A 24,642-nucleotide genomic window follows, 5' to 3' on the forward strand; every position below is an offset into this window, starting at 1 on the left:
AAACAGCAATGTACTGACCCTTCAGATACCATGTTAATAATAAAGAAGTTATTTCTTTTCTTTATGGCTGGACTTGAGTCATGGTAAGCCGCACTTGTCGTCTCACATCTATGTTTCATTTGATGGCATCCATCCATGAGCAGTCCTCAGGGATTATTCTATCCTGATCAGTCAATCCAAACTTAGAATAATCCTTTTTCCTTACTAGTTACTATGTTTTAAAAATCTGACTATTCTCCTGCCTAATATCAACAAAACTGGCAAATATAACAAGCTGATGATACATCCCTCCCAAAGTCACTTGTCTGTTGCAAAAGACTACATAGCTAGACCATGTAGCTCACAGATAAGGTAGCCTTATTACCAAACCTCCTCTGCAGATCGATCGATTAGTATAAAAGCGCCGCCTACAGACCAATCACCTCTCACGGAAGATGGCGTCGGCACGTGTGGAGCATCCTGCGGACTTGGTTGTGTGGGGGGTAAGAGGTCTTGAGAGACCGTGTTATCCCTTTGATTTTTGCACAAGCATGACCCTAAAAGCGCACTGAAGTCTTGTAGACAACCTGTTGTTTACAACAGAAAGGCCGCAGTTTGAAGAATTTCTTTGTTGGAATATTGAAACTAAACATCCATTGCATAAGGAAAAATTGCAAGAATAAATATAAATAATGGAGTTGTTCCTGTAATTACACTTACTAGTGCTTTATTGCCAGGACAGCGGCTTCGAGAAGCTCCTTAATGGTATTTAAAATCGCTGGGAATGTGCATGATCGGGGTGTACTCCGATTTATTTCTTATGTGACTATGTCGAAATATTTTTTATTTTTATTTTTTTGCAGCAACTAGTGCTTTTAATCTGCGGGCCTGCAATTCTAATTTTCTGAAAGTTCTCTGATCCTGTCCCTGTTCGTGATTGGTTATATCCTGCCAGCAGCGACCCCCCCCTTTGTGTGAACGTGCTCGTGGCTAAATTGGGAAAACCTGCGTTGATTTGCTGAGTCGTGAACCAGCTTCCTGAAAGTTGGTGGTTTTAGTGAAGCCGCGTAATGACAAGACTCTTTGGGAGCGCTGAGCTTTGTTTTTAGAACAGGCCCGGTGTTTTGGCACAACACCGAGCTGAGCGATGTAGATGGGGCCATACTCACACAAACCAAAAACTAAACACCAGCAATGTTCCCTCTAAGCTGCGCAATTGCGCACTGCTGGCACGGTCTCTGCGCACAGAAAATCTGCGTTGCACACAAAAAAAATCTAACCTGAATTGAAATTAAAATTAATACTTTAACAATTTTGTTTTGCAGTGTTAGTCAGTAAGTGGCTGCTCCCGTATGGGATACGTGTCATCGACCTGAGCAGCCCAGTTCTCTGGGTTTTGCTTACGTCGCCGGGGAAGGGCTGCTTGCATTTAAATAAATAAAGAAATGAATAAATAAATAAAGGGACAAAAATTAAATCAAAGAAAAGGAGAGCATGGCGTAATAACACGATGAAGAGCTGTTTGATTTGCATGTAGTATAAATAAAAATAGGTATTCACTTTTTTCTCTGCTTGGAAAATGTTTAAATAATTTCACTTGTGTCAGTTTGATTAATTTTGGTTGTTTAGGACATGACGAGGTAGTTAGTTTTATGTTTTCTGATCATGTTTCCATATCTACTAAAATTGTAATTAGGAAGTACAATTAATTGTTAGTTAGTTTAGATGTCTTTTTTTTTTTCATTTTGTTTGTTTCCAGATTTGTTACTTGGACTGAGCTTATACACCTTTCCGTCTGTCTTTGTTTTTCTGCCTCTTTAGGGAGAAGATGAGATCCAATTGGGACCTGTGTCTCTTGCCTCAGAAGATACAGATAATGACAACAGGGAAATACCCCATCCTTGCCCATTTGGAAAATACCGACGGAGCTTGGAGACCCTTACACCCTTCTGCTGTTCCTCACCAGAGTCAGTTTCATTGATGAAAGAGAAATTGCTAAATGTAACCTGTCTGCCAAATAAAAGTTACTTTCTTTGATATAGAATGTCTTCCTTGTACAGTACTCATTTGCTTTTGCTTTTTTTGTCTTGTCCAGGTCCCACGCTGTAGATAATGCAGGTTTAATATCATCTTCAGTCTTTCTGTGGATGATCCCCAAAATGTCGGCCATGTTCAAGAATGGGCTGGATACATCCGACCTACACCTGTCTCCTTTTGATGTAGCAGACATTAGCGCAAAAAGGTCTCTCTTTGCAGATTCACATTTTTCGGTTGTTGTTTAAGGCATTCGCAGAATCTAACATTTCAATGGATGATGCATTTTGTTTACAAAGGGGGTAAACAAGCATGTGGGAAAGAAACCTCAGACGAAAGAGATGATGCACAACGAGGAACAAAGAAAGGGCTTTATTAGAAATATTAAGAGGAATAGACAGAAACCCAAAGTAGGTCTGCTTGGGACATGACGCACCATTAATGTAGCTGCTGAAATTTGCACCTTGAAGATAAGTCAAAGGAATGAGGCTGACTTGTCAAAATTAAATGCTAGACAATTTTTAGTGTACATGATTTGATTGTGAGTGTTTTGCAGGCTCCAGAGGCTATGGAATGAAGAAGTGGCAAGGAGAGGCTTGGAGAATGCCTCACTGATTCGGGTAACTCTTCGTTTTCAAAGAACTAGACTGATTCTGTCCGCCCTCGTTTCCATTCTTGCCATGGTGGCGGCCTTTTTGGGGCCGGTGAGTTGTCGTCATCTGTATTTTCAGACTTTGTGACGTTCTGATGTTTGCCTAAATGTTTTATTTATTATAAATCAAATTTGACTTCAAGAAATAGTGGTTCATACTCTGTAAACAGTTTCTAATTGCTTTTTTAGAATTTCTACTCTCTGAAGTGTATCAAGCATTTTGTCTGTCCCTTCAGGCGGTCGTCGAACCAAGGTGTGAAAGCGGGTGTGGGTCACAATCAGCCAAGGTTTCGAGTGAGCTCATTGTGAAACCTAGCCCCACCCTATCATGTGATTTCCTGAGGTCAACTAGCCCAGGGTGTGAGTGGGCACAGTGGACATAGATGGCTTCTTTCACTCCTCTTTCAAACCATCTGTCTTCCATTTCCAAAATGTGAACATTGGCATCCTTGAAAGAGTGACCTTTGTCCTTTACATCCTGGCCCAGAAGCTTCTCGGATGAGAGGTGAAACGTGTTCAAGCAACTTAAAGAAGTCCAGACACTTTTCTTTCCAAGCTCCTTAGACTACGATGACTGAGAACCTTCAGACACACTTTTATCACTATTGTAATATAAGTACAATTTAAGCATTGCTTACTTGTGAAGTATTTCTATGGAAAATAATTGGTTTTGCAAGGCAGCAACTCATTTAGACATGTAGACACAGTCAAGATGACCTGATGGAGCTCATCCAGTCAGATCAGGGGATGGTACAATACCACTAAACATCAAAATGTTGCTTACCATTGTAAAATAGAGTAGAATGCCTGTCTATAGGATAAGATAACTGCTGACCTAGCTAAGTTTGCCCTGCAGACCTACCCTGTGGCCACACTTTGACTTGTTTCCCTACCATACCTGTGCCACAGACTTTAGGTAGAGTCATAGTTATTATGTGTCCTTTTGAATTTCATTATTCCTTTTGCATTGATGCCAGACAAAATGTAAAGGAGTAGTCTCACACTCACCACACACTCATGTGCACCTCTCCAAATCTTGTCCTCTACAAACCAGTGAAAAAGGCCATGCTGCTAATCACAAGCTGGATTTGTATTAATCATGATGCTTTTAGGACTTGCAATACAGTATTTTAATTCATAATCTTTTTTTAGTTTTGTTAAAGTTGTTACTGCCATGGATCTTAGAAATCTGAAAAGCAAAATTGGTAAAAACCTGAATGATGTTGTAAATGCACTGTGACTGTTTCAGAAAATCTTACTCATCCAGAATCCTGAGCCTTACCTGACGCAGATAGCAGGCAGTAATTCTGCTGTAGTGATGAGAAATGCTACACTTTCATGGACCAAACGCAGCCAGTCAGAGTCACCGCCCAGAGCAGCTAATGAGGCGACGGAACACAATATGGACGTGACTTCTCCGAATGAAAATGTTGAGACCTTACCAACCCTCAGAAACATCTCTTTTACACTACCCAAGGTGTGATCAAATAATAACTGAAGTTATCAAGACTCTGCTGGATATGAAATGATTATCTCTGTGATATTTCCTGAAGGGAAAACTGCTTGGTGTTTGTGGGAATGTGGGTAGCGGAAAGACGTCACTGATTTGCAGCATTTTGGAGCAGGTTTGTTTCTTTTGTATGCTCTATTGTTTTGTATCTGTCTGCATTTATTCACATTATGTTTTTACTATTTCTAACTTTACATTACAGTGACATTAGTTTTTTGGCCTGCTCACTTTCCTTTTAGATGCACCTTCTTCAGGGCTCCATCACAGCTGATGGGACATTTGCGTACGTTTGCCAGCAGGCCTGGATTTTTCATGGAACTGTTTGAGAAAATATTCTTATGGGGGAACCTTTTGATCAGGCCAGGTAAGTTAAATCCATCTTCTTGCATTTATGGCCGCCATCTCCTCCTTGTCAACCACCACTTTGTCTGGATAGTTAATCGTGGCCCTTTCGAACTGCATGTCCCCAATCTGCCCTGGGAGGCACAAAAAATCAAGTTGGATACCTTCCATGGAACTTCTAACGGTTTTTATTTTGACATTCTGAAATGTTGGTGGAAGGTTCATAGTCAACCAAAATGAGGTCCTCTTGGTTTTCTGACAGCATCACCTCTACTGCCAGAGATGGTAAACAGCTTGGCTAGGAACCAGTGTTTGCTGTAAACTTTATCAATTCACTTTGTTTCAAAATCAGATTTCCATAAACTGCTGCTGAGGGGAAAACGGTTTAGGAATAAATTAATAGCAGTCCTTTAAAATATGTCAAAATAGCATAACTGAATTGATACATTTAATGCAACATTTTGCATGAAATCATTTTTCTTGTTAAATGATTTTGGTCATGCTTTACTGTCAGCAATTGGTAAATTGGACTGGAACTTCTGTAACACCTTTCTATTCAGGTGAGCACACAAAGCATTTTGTTCTTGCACACATCCAATCACATACACATTTATACAGTGTTTAACATTCTTCATTTATAACATTCATAGACACTCACCCTTTGATGGATGCATCAAGGGCAACTGGGGGTTCAGTATGTCGAGGAACTCGGGTTAAATTCAGTGACCTCTTGTTCTGCTAACTGAGCCGCAGTCACCCACAAGTTATAAATGACTAGCTCCCATCCTATTAAAATATACTTCGCTATAGTATTAACCAGTTTGTTGCCTTGTACTGCTCCCCAACAGATATGACAGAGTTGTGGATGTCTGTAGCCTCAGAGCTAACCTAAGCATCCTGCAATATGGTGACCAAGCTGAAGTGAGTGCTTTCCAGACCAACAGGGGAGTGTCACACACCGACACAGGGGTTTTTAAGTGTATTTATTTACCCCACTCACTTAAGATGTAACTCAAGCTTGCAAATTGATGCTACAATAAAGTGGAAGGATTAAATTGTAATTTGGTATTAATCAAAAGTTCACAATATTATAAATATCCTTTTTGTGGGCAGATTGGAGAGCGGGGTCTAAATCTATCAGGGGGACAGAAGCAGAGAATCAGCCTGGCAAGAGCGGTCTATTCCAACAGGGACATTTTCCTCCTTGATGACCCACTATCTGCTGTTGATGCTTATGTGGGGAAACACATTTTTGAAGAATGTATAAAGAAAGAGCTGAGAGGAAAATCCATCATACTGGTTACACATGAGCTCCAGGTAGGAAAACGTATTCAATTATTATGTAGTGGAGACTGGGCTGTCTGGGCTCAAAAGCACCTTTTCCATTAGTACCTACTCTGATTGACTCGCCTCGGATCGACTGGTTTTCCATTGTAATCTGGTACTACATGCGTGGTTGTCGTCATACCAAAGCGTCTAAGTGTCCGGTGACGTAATTAATATACAACATGAATGCTACAAAAAAGATGGATGTCGAGGCAAGAAATATACCTGCTGCTGCCAGCCAATCGGTCCCGTGCAGTGTTACAACGTCACATTTTAGTACCTGCTCGGATTAACCCCAGGCAAGCAGGTACTGTGGCCTAACTGAAAACTGTGCAAGTCGATCAGAGTAGGTACTAATGGGAAAACAGGCTATCGTTTAAAGCGGTGGTTCCCAAACTTTTTTTTACTGGGCCCCCCTTTGTTTTACAAGAAAACTGTTGCTCCCCCCCGCACAAAAACATCCTCCAACCACACACACCCATATTTTGTTTCCAAACTCATTGCGGTTTATTTCACACCTCAAACATTTAGTAAACGATTAAGCAAATACAAGTAATCTGCAATAAATTACAGGTAGCAATGAAATAAACTACTAACTCTTGTACGCTACGTCCACACCTACATGGGTATTTTTGAAAACACAGCTGTTTCTGGACGTTTGGGCCTTTTGTCCACACGTAAACGGGGTTTCGAATCACCGAAAACTGAGGGTGTTTTTTTTTTTTTTTCCGTTTTTTTTTCTTTTTTAAAACTCCTTTTTTGCGTTTACATGTGAACGAGGAATACGGAGTTTGTCACACAACGTCAAAGGTGTGTGCCTTTTTTCACGTCACGCTGTGCGCCACGTTATTGTTTACATGTGATGAATTGCAGAATGGAAGATAGTCAGACAAAATACTCTTAAGAGTATTTTGTCTGACTATCTGCAGGTTACGACCTGATATTATTTGTATCCCGCTGTAACTTTACTGTATAAAGAGCTAACATCTCCAAAATGTCAGGAGTAGTTAGTCATTACAGCAAGTGTTTGTGAACTAAAAATCAAGAATGTGGGATACTGTTTGTCTGTGATTTGGAGAGCCCAGCGCGTCCTCCCGACGCAGGGAAAACCAATTCTGCAGGGGAGCGCTACCTCTGCACTTGTGCAGGTGAAACCAAATGGCAGATATGCTTCACCATATTTTCTAGTCTTTGGCTTAGAATGAAGTTGGTTTGGAAACATATTCAGCAATGCTTCATCTCCTGCTTTGCGTTTGTGTGAGAGCCCCGTCAAAAAACCTGTCCATTATGCTAGCAGTGTCCAAACGTTCTTTTCTTCTTTTTTTTTTTTTTTTTCCCTTTTCATACTGGGCGGGCCCCACACTTTGGGAAGCTCTGGTTTAAAGAAACATACCTGAGTACGTATGGAAGACCTACATATTTTGCTCATGAGTTGTAAGGTGCAATTTTTCCAAAGAATAAGGATTTGTCACATGCCAGTAACGCACACAACTGTTTAGAGCTCTAACCAGAGTTGAGCTGGTTTTGATAATTTGTTCTTCCTTGTGGCTTTTAGTATTTGGAGTTCTGTGATGAGATCCTGGTTCTGGACAATGGAACAGTATGGGAGTCTGGAAACCACAGGGATCTGATGAGAGCCGATGGACGCTATACTCAGCTCATCAGTACCTACCAGATGGAAGAGTCCAAAGTAAGGGTGTCATGTATCATGGTTCTATTACTGTCCTTATTATTGAAACAAAATTGACTGTAAAACAAAGTGTGCGTTCCATAAGTGTCAATGTTTTAAGCTTATCCAGACTGAGCTGTAAGACTGTCCCTGATATATATTTATTTTTATTTTTCTTCTGTCAGGCCAAGAAAAAGAAAGCTGGGGACATGGCACTAGCATCATTTATTGATGGCCAGTTGGAAGAGATTGACCTCAGACATTGTGCAAGCGCTGGCACTGAGAATCCTGGTGTGAAAACATGGAAGAAAAACATTTGATTTAAACTGACATATTTTCCCTGAAGAGCAAGTTTAAAAAAAAAAAAAAAAAAAAAAAAAAAAAAAAAAAAAAAAAAAAATTAATTCAGATATTAGATGTCAGCTAATAAAAATGTATTTTTCTTTTTCATTCTATAATGATACGTTTGTTTGGGGTGTGTTTTTTTTTTTGTTTTTTTTAAAGCCGCTGTCCCAGCTGGTAATCAGCTAGTGAGTCAGGAGTCCTCTACAAAAGGTGCCGTCTCCTGGAGAACATACCGCACATACTCCCAGGCACTTGGAGGTCTGTTATTCACACATGGAATGTTGGGGTTATGTATGAAATTAAATTGCATATTTTCATTTTAAATGTTTTTTTTTTTTTTTTATAACTTGTTTTATCAATGCACAGAAAGTTATTGCATGTCAGTTTTTAATTTATTTTTAAGTTTAAAATAAAGGATTCGATATTAGCCTTTTTACTGGTGTCAAACAAGCTTGGCTATATATACTGGGTTCTAAACATCCCCTCACAACTGCCAAGACACTTGTTAACAACTTGGCAAAGTCAAGAATTGTAGTCTCAAAGAAGATAAATCACTACAACGCTTCACAAGAATGGATTTGTAAGACCAGGAACTACTCCAGACTTTGGTTGTTTAGAGCAAACGAGAGAATCTGTCAGATATTAAAATTCAAGTCAACATAACATATTGATCAGTAGCTTTCATTTGGCAGATGTAGCAAGCGAAAAACTGTTTCTGACTCCTCAAATTCTGCTTATTTCTAGTTTTAGGAAATGTTATTTAATTGTGTGAAATTTCGTTTATGTATACAATGACTTTGTCTGACTTCACTAACTTTTCTTTTTTTTTTTATTAATTTATGTTTTTATTTACAAGTCATCCAGTAACACAACTGCAGTCCAGGGAGAAATCTCTCAAAACCCACACCTTCACTTCTACCAGGTTATTTATGCTGCAACAGTGGTTGTCATTGTTGTACTTTCCATTGTGAAATCCATAATCTACACTTATTTCACCTTGAAGGCCTCCTGCAAATTCCATGACATGCTGTTCAAAAAGGTACTGTGAATTCTCAGCACCATAGAAATCTCTGCTAGTCACCATTACACATGGTCATTTTAAATATGGGTAAGGGTTTACTTATCACAAATGTATTGAATCCAAAACTGGGAACGTTTACTAGCTACAGATGAACTGTTTGTTTTCCTATTGCAGATTATTCATAGTCCAATGAGTTTCTTTGACACAACTCCAACGGGCCGACTTCTAAATCGTTTCTCTAAAGATCAAGACGAAGTGGAAACTGTCCTTCCTCTTGTCATGGACTCTTTCTTACAGTGTTCTCTACTCGTCGCATCCACAGTTGTTGTCATCTCAGTTATTTTCCCCGCCATGCTTGTAGTTGGAGTTATTATGGCAGCTTTTCTTGCCTTTACTGTCTTGTGAGTTTATGCTGGTTAAATCTATAAAACAGTTACTGAAAGTAACAGGTCCTCTAAGGTACTATATATCTGTGCCTTCTCTGCAGTGTATTCCAGAGGAGTATAAGTCATATGAAGAATCTAGAAAACATCAGTCGCTCTCCATGGTTCTCTCTAACCACCTCAACTTTGCATGGCCTCAGCACCATCCATGCCTATAGTAGAAGAGACAGCCTTATAGAACAGTACGTTTCTGAAATTTGTTACTAGGCTATCACCTCTTGCTTTTGCAATGTTTTTGATACAACACATCATTGTAAATTGTATGTTTCTTTGGGGCGGGGTGACTGTGGACAGTGGGATGTTCAAAAACTCCTGTTTTATATTACAGGTTCAATATCTTGACTGATATCAACTCCAAATACCTTTTCATGTTTAATGCTGGCACACGTGCATTCGCCTTCTGCCTGGAATTAATGGCTGCTACTACGACGCTGTTTGTGGCTCTCTTTGTAGTGCTCAGCAGTAATGACTTAATCAGTCCATCCTTGAAAGGCCTCGCGATATCCTACTCCTTGCAGGTACATTTGGACAGCACATGAATCCATGCTCATTTTGCTTTTCAGACATGGATTTACATAATTTTTAAACTTATTTTCAGTTGACAGGCATGCTTCAATATGTAGCCAGACTCTCGATAGAAGTGGAAGCAAGATTCGACTCAGCGAAACGGCTCCAGGAATCTGTCACGGTCAGACTCATGTCCTGAAATCATTCACCTGTCATTGTTTTGCTGAGACCAAGGCCAGAGTTCATTAAACATCCTACACACCCATCTGCTTGATCCCTGTAAACTTTTAATTGTGTTTGCAGGATTGTAAGTCTGAGGCTCCCAGGCATGTTAAGGAGACTCAGATCCCACAGGACTGGCCTAGCAGTGGGGGCATCACCTTCGTAGACTATAAGATGAGGTACAGAGAGAATGCACCAATTGTCCTGAACGGCATTGATTTCCACATTCAACCTGGAGAGAAGCTGGGGATCGTGGGAAGGACTGGCTCTGGTAAGGCTCTGGGTTCAGTAGCTGTTTCTCTTGTTGATTTCATCTAGTCTTTGGGTGATGATGATTTACAACAATACACCCTAGAAATGATGATAAATACATGAACTAGTTTTTCAACATCACTCTGAGACAGGCAATTTAATCTTAGAGCAGTGGTTCTTAACCTGGGTTCGATCGAACCCTAGGGGTTCGGTGAGTCGGTCTCAGGGGTTCGGCAGAGCCTCCGCCATGACATGCATGGCTCATTTTGTGCACCAGTAAAAAACATATCTATGTCTTGAATTTGAAAAAAATCCTATTTTATTTTTCACTAAAGAGGGGTTCAGTGAATACGCATATGAAACTGGTGGGGTTCGGTACCTCCAACAAGGTTAAGAACCACTGTCTTAGAGTGTGCAAATATAGGAAGGCAGTCCTACATAGTTTGTTTAATATCCTCAATGTTACTGGAGGCCAAGGTAATGCCATCCAGGGTATCTGGCTGTGTTTCTAAGATAAGGCAGTGCACAACAACCTCAGTTTTTTCTGAATTTAGAAGCAGGGAATTAGAGGTGATCCAGGTTTTAATTTCTTTAAGAGATTCCTGTAGTTTAATTAATTGGTGTGTGTCAACACAACAGGCTTCATAAGTCTGGGTATCATCAGGCAATGAAAATGTATGCTATTTATAATAACACTGCCTAAGGGAAACTCATATAATGTAAACAGAAATGGTCCCAACACAGAACTCTGTGGAACTGTAACAGCATCAAACGCTGAGGTCTAACAAGGCAAGAACAAAGAGTTGACTGTAAGAGGCCAGAAGAAAACCATTTGCCACCTTCACTTGTTCCATTTCTGTACTGTGAGCTCTGAAAGTTGACTGAAACTGCTGTTTTACTTTGAAGAATTTTTGAGATAAAGTTAGCCAATTATAGGCCAGTCTCTAAGATAGCTGGGTCAAGTGATGGCTTTTAAATAATGGTTTAATTACTGCCACATTAAAGGCCTGTGGTAAATAACTTGTTAATAAAGATAAGCTGATTATAATTAAGATGAAGATTGGTTAATAAAGAAGATTAGTTAATGGTAGGAGGGCTTTTTCTTTTTTTAATTGTTATTGTTGCTATTATTCCCCCACCCCAACCCTCTACGGTAGATGGCACCCCTGCCTACACCTGGTTGTGCTGAAAGTTTAGTGATTGACTCTAAATCCTCCCATATTCCTGATTTCAAATAATATTTTATGTAGCACATTTTAATGTAAATTTTAACAGTTTTAGGTTAATTCAGCTACTCTAATCTGCGGTTTGCATCTGTAGGAAAATCGTCTTTAGGAGTAGCTCTATTTAGACTTGTGGAGCCTGCAGCAGGAACCATACTGATAGATGGGGTGGACATCATGTCCATTGGCCTGCAAGACCTGTGTAGCAAATTGTCTGTGATTCCTCAGGACCCTGTGCTATTTGTTGGTACAGTCAGGTAACCTTGGCCAACCCATAAATCTCACATTGGTCTGACCACTGTGGATCAGTAACTGGCTAATGACCCCCATCCCTGCAGGTACAACATGGACCCCTTTAATATATATACTGATGAGGAGATCTGGGCAGCGCTCGAGAAGAGCTACATGAAGGACTCGGTATGTTTTGAGTGCAACGTGAAAGTTGGTACATTTTTAAATTCCTATACAGCCCCCCCCCCCCCCCCCCTTTTTTTTTTTTTTTTTCCTCTCTGCTCTTTGTTTGTATACATGATGAATTAGGATAGTGGAGTGGAGCTGTAATGTGATTTGTTTCCTCAGATCTCAAAGCTGGAGGGGAAGCTTGAAGCACATGTTATGGAGAATGGAGAAAACTTCTCTGTAGGCCAGAGACAGCTGATCTGTATGGCTAGAGCTTTACTCCGTAACTCCAAGGTCAGAGTGCACTTTTTTTGGGGGGGGGGGGGCTTGATGATTTGTCCCCTGGCTGGGACAATGCTGTCACATACTGCATTCACTGATGCCAGTCAAAGCAATTTCCTGTGACTCTCTGTCAATATGCTCTGCACTGTCCTTAAACATCGCAAATCTGTCCTGATTTTAATTTTTTCCCCTTGAGGTCATCAGTACAATGTTTAGATTCCTCTTCAGAAGTACTCCTAAGCCTTAAAAGCCTGGTAGGGTATTGTTGTCACTCCGCAGGGCAGATGGACAGCATGTACACCTAAGTTTGAATGCTACTTGAGATTGAGGTGACGTAGGAGCGTCAAATTGAGACCATAGACATATTTACTAAAAATCTCAGACAGAGTTGAATCTCAAATTTCTAAAAATAAATATAAAAACTTAAGAACAAGGTGATGTAAGATTTTGAAATTTGTACATAGGTGTGTCTGCTAGGAGGCTGAGTGGCACCACTGGCAGTCACCAGTATTTTCTTTGTTTTTTCCTCTTTACATGGCCACTGCAACATAATCTTCACTCGGTATCTGTTGGAGAGGTCTGCCACCCTGTGGCCAACTTCCTGTGGAAAAAAAAAAATACAAAAAAATAACTTAAGAAAAAGGAAAATTATTTTTACGGACTTCTCCGATTCATAATGGGACTTTTCAGAAATCCAAAATTAGCAGCCATGCTCAAAATGGCCCAGAGGTGAATGAGAATGGTAAATGGCCTGTATTTGTATAGCGCTTTACTTAGTCCCTAAGGACCCCAAAGCGCTTTACACCACATTCAGTCATCCACCCATTCACACACTGGTGATGGCAAGCTACACTGTAGCCATAGCTGCCCTGGGGCGCACTAACAGAGGCGAGGCTGCCGGACACTGCCGCCACCAGGCCCTCTGACCACCACCAGTAGGCAACGGGTGAAGTGTCTTGCCCAAGGACACGATGACCGAGACTGTCTGAGCCAGGGCGCGAATTCATGGGGCCCCATGACCGTGAATGAATGAGAGGCCAAATCGAAATTGGTTAAGGGTTATGATTATTATGGACCTGTTCTTCAAACTATTCTATAATGTCTCACATTTGTATGAGATTGCTAATCGCCACGTTTGTATTTAGAAAGTATGGGCATTTTATGTATTGTGACATGCTGTCCTCTTTGCTTATACTAATGGTCTGTCCTCTTGTTGAGCAGATCATTCTTTTGGATGAAGCCACTGCCTCCATAGATGCAGAGACAGATGCTCTGATCCAGAACACCATCCAAGAAGCCTTACGTAATAGCACTATGCTCACAATAGCTCATCGGCTCAGCACTGTGATGCAAGCAGATCGTATTCTGGTCATGGACAATGGACAGGTAACAACCCCAAATATGCACAGATTAATGTTGTGTCATCTTATGCTTACTAATTGCTCCATATGACAGGTGGCAGAGTTGGATGATCCAAATACACTGAAGCAAAAGCCATTCTCTATGTTCTCATTACTGCTGACTGCTTCAAACACTGTAAATTTGTGAAACAAAGTAAACCTTGAAACCAAAGAACATCTGTGGAGTAGGCACATGTATTTAGATTACTATTTTAATGACTATTCTGTATATTTAAAAATGTTAATTATTTTATTGTCTTTGTCTTTAAAGTTTAAATCTATAATTGTGTATCTATAATGTGTTGTGTTTTAAAAAAATCTACAGTAAATAAAATATTGTAACAAACTGTAAAACCATGTTTTGCCAACTTACTGCAGTTATATTCCAATGTTGCTGACAAAATGTTGAGTTAAATTATTCATAATTTAAGAGTTAAACACATCCCCATCTTATTAGCTTTTAGCCTATTGCTTGTTTTTGCATGCATCTGTTATTGCATAGCATCTTAATTTATTCCACCAGTTAATGGACAACTGCACTAAATCAAATGTAAACATTCAGTGACGCGGTGGTGGCTAAAAAGATTTGTTTACCAAAATGTGGGCTGGCAGACTGGACTTGTTTGAGAAGTCTGAAATGAGTCAAGCATAAAATTTGACCACTAAAACATTTTTATTTTTCTGTTCAGAAATGCAAGTAAATAACTGTCATTTGGGTTCCTTATTGAAACACACACAAAGTATTTATTAAGTAAATATGAGGATTCGTGAATGACAATCATTGTATTGGGGGGAGGGATCAAACTAAGAAGAGCAGCATACACAAAAGCACCCAACATTCTTAAAACCAATTACAAAGTTAGCTTATATATGCCCTGGAGTGCATCCATTGGCTACAGGACTCAGAACTCAACCAATAAGATGAGCAGGTGGGAAGGGTGGAACTAAGAGGTCGGGACCTGTCACTCAGCCGATAACTGAGTTTTATTTATGCTAGCGCTAGCAGATTTTTATTTGTTGTGACATCTTTGAGTTTTTCATTTGTTTTGTAAACCACTAATAATGATAAATTGCTTGCTTTTCTTTTATGTCATGTGCCCTGTATATGTGTTGTCTCCTCCACCACCTCACCTTTTAATCCCGAGCTTTAGAAGTTAAAAAAGAACAATTTCGCTAACATTAGATTTACTAGTTGGAGTAAAACATCTGAAATTGTTGTTTTGTTTTTAATATAAAGACATTTGGCATAGATTTACATTGAAAGGTTAAGCATGCTAGCTCTCCTCACAGCACCTACAGGTGGTGTTAATGCTGTAAAATCTCCAGTGAAAGCCGTGATTTCTTCCTAGAATATATTCTTTCCAGCTGCTTTGGAAATACACTGCTGATAAGAGATTTGTTGGCTTTATTATTTAACTGTCCTACGTCACCAACTGTCACTCATGAAACAAAACTACAATTTATTTAGTTAAATTTGCTGAGTTTTGGGCAGCAGCTTTGGTGACATGCAGCAGGATGCAGCCAGCAGGTGGCAGCATATAGATACACTTGTAACCCCAATTCATCCATACGTTTGTTAACTGCATATCCAGCATAGGGTTGCTGGTGCCCTCGTAGCCCCACAACCTGTTTAAAATAAATAAAGGTAATCTTACTGTATATAATTTTTTTAAAAAAATACCAATTAATACTGAAACATACAAATTTAAGTAATTTATTAGCACAGATCTTATCAGGGTCATCTGTATATACCTACACTTTGAAATTTACAATGCATTTTTTTTTTTAATGTCTCACAAAAAACAATGAAATAAAAAACAGGATTTAAATTACATTTAATGGCAGCAAAGAAAGACTTGGCAAATACATAACGTAATTAAACTATAACGTGCATAAGAAGTCATCTCATTCGAAATATGAAGAGAAACCCAGTAAAGTAAAGTACAGTGCTCATTCTTTTGTATCAGCAGACAGGAGAGATAAATGCATAGTTTTTGAACTTTGTAAATAGTTATGTTGTCTTTTTCCTGCACTGTTATCAGTTTCCATCTCTGTTGCTCAGTTACATCTCATACAAGCACACCAGAAAAGATTGTAGTATCACATTACAGACTTCGATATGGCTGTGTATATGGATAACTGTTATGAACATGCCCAGTGACGACTATGCAGCAGTTTTTTGGTTGTCCTTCTGTTCAGGAGTTTACTGTATTAGCAGCTGTCAGGAGTAATGAGAACAGAGAGTCTGGCCGTTGCTTCAGCACATCTGGATGGTCTAATTCTGCCACCTGTCGAACAGAACACTCAGTGAGTTTAAGTTAAAGATTGTGTAATCATCTTTGATTTGTGTTTATTTGTGATTTTTCTTTTTTTTTGGGTACCTGTCCATTGTCCATGACCAGAATACGATCTGCATGCATAACAGTGTTGATGCGATGCGCTATGGTGAGCATGGTGCAGTCTTTGAAGGCCTCTTTGATGGTGTTTTGAATGAGAGCATCTGTTTCTGAATCAATGGATGCTGTGGCTTCGTCTAAAAGAATAATCTGCCAAAAAATAACCAGCGTAATGGTGGTTAGAAAGAAGAAAACTGTGGATGGCAAAAGTGTCATAAAATACAAAAATGTTTAGTGCTTATGTTATTATACACTTTGAATGCACACAATGGTAAATAATTAATGGAAATATTGGTAGAGGCATCACAAGCTAATGTGGCAGCAGTATCCCAGCCAATAAACTGTATTTGCAAATTAAATTTAGTATCATCAAGAAGGTGTTGTGTGTACACACCTTGGAGTTACGGAGTAGAGCCCTAGCCATACACATCAGTTGTCTCTCACCAACAGAGAAGTTCTCTCCATTTTCCAACACTGGTGCCTGTAGCCTTTCTTCCAGCTTGGAGATCTGATGGAACAAAATCATATTTTGGTACTGCCATTCATACCCCTCAGGCTAACAGAAAGAGGATATTCGCAGCAAAAAAGCCCACAAAATAAACTACAAAGTTGTATAATCCTTGCCTAAGGCAAGGCAATCAAAAGTTTGAACTCTTGTATGGAAAGACTATCTGCAGTTAGACAGGAGCAGCATAAAGATTCTGGGACGGTGCCTCGGGCTGGAGAGCCAGTGAGATTGGCTTGCAACCCCCATGCTAGTCTTGGATTAAGGACTACTACAGTTCATTTTTGCCAGAAAGGAATTCCTGAGCAGAGATGGGCAGTAACGCGTTACTTGGTAATTAGATTACCGTTACTTTCCCGTAGAAACGCTGCGTTACCTTGTTACTAAACCCGTGATTTTTTTTTTTTTTTTGGCGAGAATGTCTCATGACAGTGACGTAAGCGAGTGCGACGTTCGTGACAACAGCTGTGTGCAGATCAACAATGGATCATATATCGAGGGCAGGAGAGAGTATGAGTGTGAAGCGTTTAAAGCGTGGAAGTACTGACCTTACTTTGAGTTTGATTCCATAAAAAGTGACAAAAACATTAGTGTCCGCTGCTCACATGGGAAGAAAACTTCTTTTTTTCAGTGAAAAAAACCCCTAAACTTCCAAGCAAGCACCGAGTGCGCTATGACGTAATGGGAAATTCACAGAGAAACTCGCGGATTCTTCAACTGACCTGTGCGGCACACCTGCACCAGGGCAAACCTCCGCCTACCCCACTCCTGCTTTACAGGTGAAAATAGAGCAGAAGGACCGCTAGTCTTTGACTTTATTTATTTTCTGCTGTGTTTTACTTGCATCTATTTGAAAGACTGAGTGTTAACACAAAAAAATATTTTATTTTATGTGCTGGAATGTGCAGAAAATAGGTTTAAATGTTAAACTAATTTCTTCCAGTCAGAGAATGGTACATATAATAAAAATTTTGCTTGATGCATAAAGTTAAAAGATTAAAACTAATAAAACAAGTTTAAAAAATTTACTTTTCCATTTGATTACATTTTGTATGATGGATTATGCAGAAATTAGATATCTAGCTGAAAGAGCTATTGCTTTATTACCTATTCAGGTTGTAAATCGTGTTTTTAAAAAGTAGCCAAGTAATTAATTACTTTTAAAAATAAGTAATCAATAAAGTAACGGGATTACTTTTTGGAGAAGTAATCAGTAATTAGTTACTGATTACTTATTTCAAGTAACTTGACCAACACTGTTCCTGAGTGTATTCTGTGATAAACATTTAGACATGCCAGAACCTTATCAAACTTGTTGTAATAAAAATCTTTAGGGTTTATTACTTCCAGGTTCACGGCATGAGCGCAACATTAGTCAGCATTAGTGGTGCCATTAATAACTGCTAGAGAGTTGTTTTCCTCTGCAGAAAAACGTGTGCCTGGACAGATGGTACTATAATTGTACACAGAGGAAGGTGAACTAAATGTAGGGCACTGGAGGAAAAAGTCCAAATTCCAAATTTTCAATGCAAAGATGAAGTAAATATGCAGAGCTCGTCAGAGAGTAAACAATACTGGCCAGTGGCAGAAAAATTGCTAAAAATCTAATAACTGATAGCTAATTAAAGGAAACAAAGAACAGAAGTAAAACTAAATAAATGTCATGAACAACATGAACATAGGATGTGTCAAAAAAATGAACATAAAATATATGTTTGGCTCTTGGGCTATTCCATTTTCTTTTAGGGCTATATCAGACGTGTCACAGAGACTGCAGTCTTACGCGTTGTGGGTTTTAGTTTTTGTCAAAGCAAAATCTTGGATAAAAGCAAGTGGCAAAACAAACAATAAGACTATACAATACTGATAACATACTGAGTCCTTTATATAGGTCTTCTCCAGTGCTGCCCAAATCTCCTCATCAGTGTAGTTATTAAACGGGTCTAGGTTGTACCTGTAGGAAAAACAGCTCTTTATCTAGTGACTGACATGCAGGAGTAAAATCAGTGTGCGATTCTGTACTTCTGGTTCACTACCTTACTGTACCGATGAACAGCACAGGGTCCTGAGGGATGATGGACAACTTGCTGCGCAAATCCTGCAGGCCAATGGACATAATATCAACTCCGTCTATCTTTATGGTTCCTGCTGCAGGCTCTACTAGTCTGAATAGAGCTACTCCTAAAGAGGATTTCCCTACAGACACAAAGCACAGAGCAGAGTAGCTGAATATTACACTATAGCTGTTGAGAAGAGCAGATTAAAATTGTAATCTGCACTATGGAATAATTAGGAATTCACTGCTATAATAATTACAACCCTGTTTCCCAAAAAAAGGAAACTGTGCAAAATGCAAATAAAGACCGATTTAATTTAAAACATGAATGTTTAAAGTTATACATTTTAATGGATAGACAACAAATTATCTTTCATCTTAATCAGTGACTGGGAATAAGGAGACCATCACTAAATTGAATCAGAAACGTTTTTTTTTTTCTGAGTCCAGTTTCAACCAAGGTCAGTAAGCACTTTGATCTTTTATCAGTGGACGCACTAACAAACTCCTACAGTGCTAAACTACAACAGCATGGCGACTTACTCAAAGAACCATGGGTCTAAACTGGTCTTCCTACAGTCCAGATTTGTCACCTATTAGCAAGTTACAAAACAGGAAATATGACAGAGACTGTTTCAAACTTAATTATTTAAATATTTCTAATTAACATATCTTTTATTTTTTTTCAAAAATCCCACTAAATAAAAATTTAGAAAACGTAATAGCTCCTAAATTCGGGGCCTTACCAGAGCCAGTCCTTCCCACGATCCCCAGCTTCTCTCCAGGTTGAATGTGGAAATCAAGGCCGTTTAGGACGATTGGTGTATTCTCTCTGTACCTCATCTTATAGTCTTTGAAGGAGACGCCCCCACTGCTAGGCCAGTCCTGTGGGATCTGAGCCTCTTTAACATGCCTGGGGGCCTCAGATTTACAATCCTGCAAATAAAAAAGTTTATTTTTTGAGTGAGGCAAACAGAGGGAATTTGGGGTTTGGTCTTGGCAAAACCATGAAAGATGGATCGTTTCCGGAGAGAAATCTGACCATGATGTATTCCTGCAGTCGCTCCACTGAGTTGAACCTTGCTTCCACTTCCGTTGACAGTCTTACTACATATTGAAGCACGCCTGTCAACTGGACAACACACAAAAGTTCTAACAAAACACAAACACACATTTCAACATGACTTAGACGTATAACTCTGCTCTCCTTATTTACCTGTATGGTATAGGTTATGGCCAGGCCTTTCAAGGATGGAGCGATAAAGTCATTACTGCTAAGCACTACAAACAGAGACGCCAACAAGGTCATAATAGCAGCCATGAAGTCCAGCCAGAAAGAAAGCCACCGGGTGCCAGAATGAAACAATAAAAAGTGATTGGAGTTGATGTCATTCAGGGACTTGAACCTACAATATGACACAACGACATGATGAGAGTTGAGAGCACCGATCAAAGACCACATCATTTACAGACATTTACAGAAGAACACATTATTTACTATTACGACCAGTAATAGAGACTTTTATTTGTTTCTGTGAAAGAGTTCTGGTGTCTTACATTTCTATGTGACTGTTTCTTGTGTTGTAAGCATGGATGGTGCTGAGGCCCTGCAGTGTAGAAGTCGTTAGTGAGATACAGGGAGAACGGCTGATATTTTCCATCTTCTTCATAAGACGAATACCCCTTTGGAATAGGCTGCAGATAAATTCAAACAAATGTTGAGCAAACTGTACCTTAAACAACTATCTGCTCTCGCACTAAGACAATTTTTAAAACTTAACTCACAACAGAATGAGGGTAAACAAAGCTCCCATGATAACTACAGCCACAAGCATGTATGGAAAAACGGATGCGATGATGATAATTGTGAATGTGACGAGAAGACAATACTGCAGGAAAGAATCTGTGACAAGAGGAAGCATAGTGTCCACCTCCTCTTGATCTTTAGAGAAACGGTTTAGAATTCGGCCTGTTGGAGTTGTGTCGAAGAAACTCATTGGACTGCCAAAAATCTGTGAGAGGAAAATACAAACAACAAAAATAATCATTCTTTGAATCATTGAGCAGTTAATCTGTGTTTCAATTGGTCATGTTGGATGGTAAACACTGGGGATTATTTCTTGGTACCTTCTTGAACATTGTGTTGTGGAGTTTGCAGGAGGCCCTCAAGGTGACGTAAGTATAAAAGAAGCATTTGATGAGGGCAAATACCACCATGATGAGCATCATCACACCATAAATCGTTTGGTAATAGTGCAGGTCTGGATTTTTTGAGATGTCACCTGGATCTGAACCTGGGTTAGTCGATGACTTCGATAAAACAGACAAAATATCTTTTGTTAGTGGAGAGAGAGTGGACTTGGCGTGTCGATCGTTTCAGTGGGTCTTTCTTGAACTGTCATCTTGAGTGACAAGCCACAGCTAGAGAGCAGTTTTCTAATACAGCAGTGCATGGAAACTAATTTCTTTCCAGATCCAGAATTTGCTAAATAAAGAACATAACACTCCAGCATGCAAAAGTACTGTTAAAGAACAATTTTTAGCAGTAATGGTGTTGGAGCATGGTTAGGGTTAGGCTCAAGCTAAACAAGCGCAATGAGTAGACTAAGATGTGCCAGTATTCTGTGTACTGATAGGCTGGAATAATACGAGAGTGTACCACTAAGAAATGTGCTAGCTGGAATATTATGTTCTTCATCACATTGGTTCTGCCCAGACCATTCAGTTAGCACTCTGTTCTTTACAGGTATGCTGGACCCTGTAAAAGATTCACACTGCAGCAGTATAATGAGCACATCCAATAATCTGATCTTAATAAGAACTGCTCAAGGCCAAAGAGCACTAACTCTCACAGACCTCACTTGACCACCACCTGAACTCATCACTAGTAAGTATTTGTGGGTTACTTAAAAGCTGAGATAGCCTGAAAAAGCCAAAAATTCAAGGTTTTACCTTAAGTCCATTGTAACCCTCTAATTTTAAAGAGACTGGCTAACACGGGCAATCTTACTTGAAACAATGTACCTTCTGGTGCTTGTAATCATCTTTATTGGATTCACTTGTGTTAGGCTACACAGTGACTGAGAGCTCATAGTCATTTCACCCAAGCTGTTTATGCATGATGAGATTATTTTTGTGTGAATGCTAGAGAGAGAGGATTCTCACCCCATTACCCTTTCCAAGCCAGAAGCTGAGCCACCAGTTGCTGAAGGCTGTGGATCCAATCATCAGGACAATGTTCAGGACAGTGAGAAAGACGAGAATGTAGCCTGTAGCAAAGAGTTGCAGCACAACTATTAAGTACATATCGGTACATTATTGCTTAAAATCATGTAAATGCATGTGTGTGTTGTATCAGACCTCCAGCTGCTTGACAGTACCGGTGGTAGGTTCTTAAGGAGACAGCACCCTCTGTGGAGGACTCTTGATGGACCAGCTGGTCATCAGACTTGACAGGAGCTTAAAACAGGGAAAATATTTTAATAGAGTCGTAACAGGATTAGTGACTTCCATTTGCATTGACATGCATCACATGTGCATTTCCATTATACAAAATATTTAAAAAATCTAAAGTATTGCTTGGTGTAAAAAAGGGGATCACATAACAACTAAATATGTAATAGTGAAACAGCTGACAAACGGTGGGATGACACTCAGAATTAAGTGAACTTTAAAGACTTACGCTTTTGCTCAGCTGTTGTTTCATGATCCTTTTCATCTGACATGTCAAATGCTGAAAGGAAGAATAGAAGTAATTTTATCATTCTACTAATCACAAAAATTGACTTAAATTATCATTGTCCACATATTTTAAGACATAACTGCAAAGAGTTGAACCACAGACCCCTACAGCAAGGAAATCTGGAAACTGATCACTTGTATACATTGTATCCATAGAGGGAAGAGTCACTTTAAATAATAATAATGGATTGGATTTATAAAGCGCTTTACAATGCCACTATTCATTCACTCCCGCATTCACACACTGGCTACAGTTGTAGCCACAGCTGCCCTGGGGCAGACTGACGGAAGCGAGGCTGCCATATCACGCCATCGGCCTCTCTGGCCAACACCAGGCGGTAGGGTAGGCGGTAGGGTAAAGTGTCTTGCCCAAGGACACAACGACCAGGACAGAGAGTACTGATGTGTCAACAGTGCACGTGCATTGGCACAGCAACATTTAGAAAGTGTCAGCGTCATCCCCCTGAACACTGGTCTCTGGACAGTGAAAAAACAAAAATCCCACCGTATTCAAAAAAGCACCACTACTAAAACATGTAAAGTCTGTCATGAATTCAAAAACACCCAAAAAGTTCAAATTATTAAAATGATTTTCTTCCTAGTTTTTTTTACCAGGGTTTGCCATCCCACTGTCTGCACGATATCTGAGCTCAACCTCTTTCAACTCAGGGGCATCTTGGGATGATAAATCCTCCTCTTCCGCTCCCTCCTCATTCTGAGTCTGACAAGCAAGAATATCAGGAACACAGCATTACAGCACAGCCCGTACAAACGTATAACCACAAATGGAATGATTTGTACCTTGTTTTACAACTGATCATTAAGTTTATTGTTTTTGACATAATAAAACAATAAAGAACAGGTGAGGTAGTTTGCAGGAACATAATAATAAGAATCAAAGATAAAAATAGAAGAGGTACAAGATGCATGCTTTTAATTTAGGGTATACTTACTTTGGACTGTTCCATCTGGTAATTGGTGATGAGCTGAGCATAGCGTCCGCTGGCGTTCATCAAGGTTTGGTGGTTTCCGGCCTCCCTGATCTCCCCATCATCCAGAACCAGGATGTCATCACAGAACTCCAAATACTAGCAAGCATAAGTGAGAACAACTGTGGCAACAAAATCTACAGTGTCGTCAGACCTGTTCAAAACTATAATCACATGTATGTACACATTTATGTCATTTGACAGATGTTCTTATCTCCAGTAGCGTGACTTACGAAATGGCTTAGAACTCACGGGTAAGAGCACCAGTCAAATACTCTTCCTCAGATTAGTGACTTATGATTAGTAGGTAAACTATTAGCCAAGAATGCCTTCTAGGTTTTTTCAGATTTGACTGAATTGGTCCAAAATGTCATATTTAAAAACACAATTTTAGACAATATGCATATTAATTTCATGAATATGCATATTCATATTCATGAAATCTGATTTCCAGATTTCAGAGGCTCAGACCAAGCTATGATCCATCAAGTAACCTGGTTAATTTTTCACTTTGGTTTTTATACAGATTAACAAAGTGGAATATAGTGATTTTTATAAAACATTAACAGATGTTTTTTCTATTCTTCCTGTCATGGTAAGACATGGCCTCTGACTGTAAAATTACAATATATATGGTCAGGAAAGTCTTCTTTTAACTGCTTACATCAGTTGTTCTTGTCATTTAGTGTTATTCTTTAGTGAAAGCACTAAAGAATGAAACCGTGTTCTTACCTGGAGCTGGTGTGTAACCAGTATGACAGATTTTCCTTGGAGTTCCTTCTTTATGCATTCTTCAAAAATATGTTTCCCCACATGAGCGTCAACAGCAGATAGAGGATCGTCAAGGAGGAAGATGTCCTTGTTGGAGTAGACTGCTCTGGCCAGGCTGATCCTCTGCTTCTGTCCCCCTGACAGATTAAGCCCCCGCTCCCCAATCTGACAAAATGTCAGTAAGACTTAATATAATCCAGAAATTTACTCAATCTTTATGGAAGAGATGGTATTATATTTTAAATATTGTAATTCATTACATTATACTAGTGCATTTATTCCATACAACACTATGGCATTATTCTGTCTCAATTAGGGCTGCTCGATTATGGCAAAAATGATAATCACGATTATTTTCACTGAAATTGAGATCTCGATTATTTGACGATATTTATTTAACCCTTACGACCTACTATAGAACCAAGTCCGCCAGAGCTTATATTATTTTTTTACATGTTGTAGTGCCATTTGTGGGAGCATTTCAAGTTGCTATACAACTGTTATAGCCCATATTTTAATAATATGTATGCATTAAGTCCATAGTAACTACATTAATTGCAAAAAAGTGCAATAAACTA

General features: G+C 39.3%; 2 protein-coding genes across 18 annotated transcripts in view; one reads left to right on the plus strand and one right to left on the minus strand.

Annotated features, from left to right (window-relative positions):
* The first annotated feature begins 97 nt into the window (after nucleotides 1–97).
* On the plus strand, nucleotides 98–13,961 carry LOC120721261 (ATP-binding cassette sub-family C member 11-like). The gene is given in 24 exon segments (XM_040011459.1): nucleotides 98–482; nucleotides 1,801–1,946; nucleotides 2,075–2,221; nucleotides 2,570–2,717; nucleotides 2,902–2,940; nucleotides 3,915–4,142; nucleotides 4,219–4,290; nucleotides 4,415–4,539; nucleotides 5,366–5,438; nucleotides 5,631–5,834; nucleotides 7,399–7,533; nucleotides 7,698–7,803; nucleotides 8,017–8,168; nucleotides 8,714–8,896; nucleotides 9,053–9,279; nucleotides 9,366–9,503; nucleotides 9,650–9,839; nucleotides 9,920–10,009; nucleotides 10,132–10,321; nucleotides 11,623–11,782; nucleotides 11,864–11,942; nucleotides 12,105–12,218; nucleotides 13,428–13,592; nucleotides 13,662–13,961. Coding segments are annotated over 24 exon segments (3,252 nt in total). The 5' UTR covers nucleotides 98–434; the 3' UTR covers nucleotides 13,755–13,961.
* Nucleotides 13,962–15,633: 1,672 nt separating this feature from the next.
* The window catches only part of abcc12 (ATP-binding cassette, sub-family C (CFTR/MRP), member 12), a 40,375-nt gene continuing 31,366 nt past the window's right edge, over nucleotides 15,634–24,642 (minus strand). For all 17 annotated transcript variants that reach the window (XM_040011100.1, XM_040011103.1, XM_040011107.1 and 14 more), the window contains 17 exons: nucleotides 24,026–24,229; nucleotides 23,258–23,392; nucleotides 22,917–23,025; nucleotides 22,246–22,296; nucleotides 21,924–22,022; nucleotides 21,729–21,832; nucleotides 20,691–20,873; nucleotides 20,349–20,575; nucleotides 20,121–20,258; nucleotides 19,780–19,969; nucleotides 19,606–19,695; nucleotides 19,310–19,499; nucleotides 18,544–18,703; nucleotides 18,383–18,461; nucleotides 16,397–16,510; nucleotides 15,988–16,152; nucleotides 15,634–15,894 (listed from right to left, as the gene is read on the minus strand). In XM_040011100.1, coding sequence (XP_039867034.1) covers nucleotides 15,802–15,894; nucleotides 15,988–16,152; nucleotides 16,397–16,510; nucleotides 18,383–18,461; nucleotides 18,544–18,703; nucleotides 19,310–19,499; nucleotides 19,606–19,695; nucleotides 19,780–19,969; nucleotides 20,121–20,258; nucleotides 20,349–20,575; nucleotides 20,691–20,873; nucleotides 21,729–21,832; nucleotides 21,924–22,022; nucleotides 22,246–22,296; nucleotides 22,917–23,025; nucleotides 23,258–23,392; nucleotides 24,026–24,229 — 2,331 coding nt within the window. In that variant the 3' untranslated portion in view covers nucleotides 15,634–15,801. The remainder of the gene's footprint in view (nucleotides 15,895–15,987; nucleotides 16,153–16,396; nucleotides 16,511–18,382; nucleotides 18,462–18,543; nucleotides 18,704–19,309; nucleotides 19,500–19,605; nucleotides 19,696–19,779; nucleotides 19,970–20,120; nucleotides 20,259–20,348; nucleotides 20,576–20,690; nucleotides 20,874–21,728; nucleotides 21,833–21,923; nucleotides 22,023–22,245; nucleotides 22,297–22,916; nucleotides 23,026–23,257; nucleotides 23,393–24,025; nucleotides 24,230–24,642) is intronic.

This window comes from Simochromis diagramma, unplaced genomic scaffold (assembly GCF_900408965.1).
Source record: "Simochromis diagramma unplaced genomic scaffold, fSimDia1.1 OVJJ01000603.1, whole genome shotgun sequence".
Classification (NCBI taxonomy): domain Eukaryota; kingdom Metazoa; phylum Chordata; class Actinopteri; order Cichliformes; family Cichlidae; genus Simochromis; species Simochromis diagramma.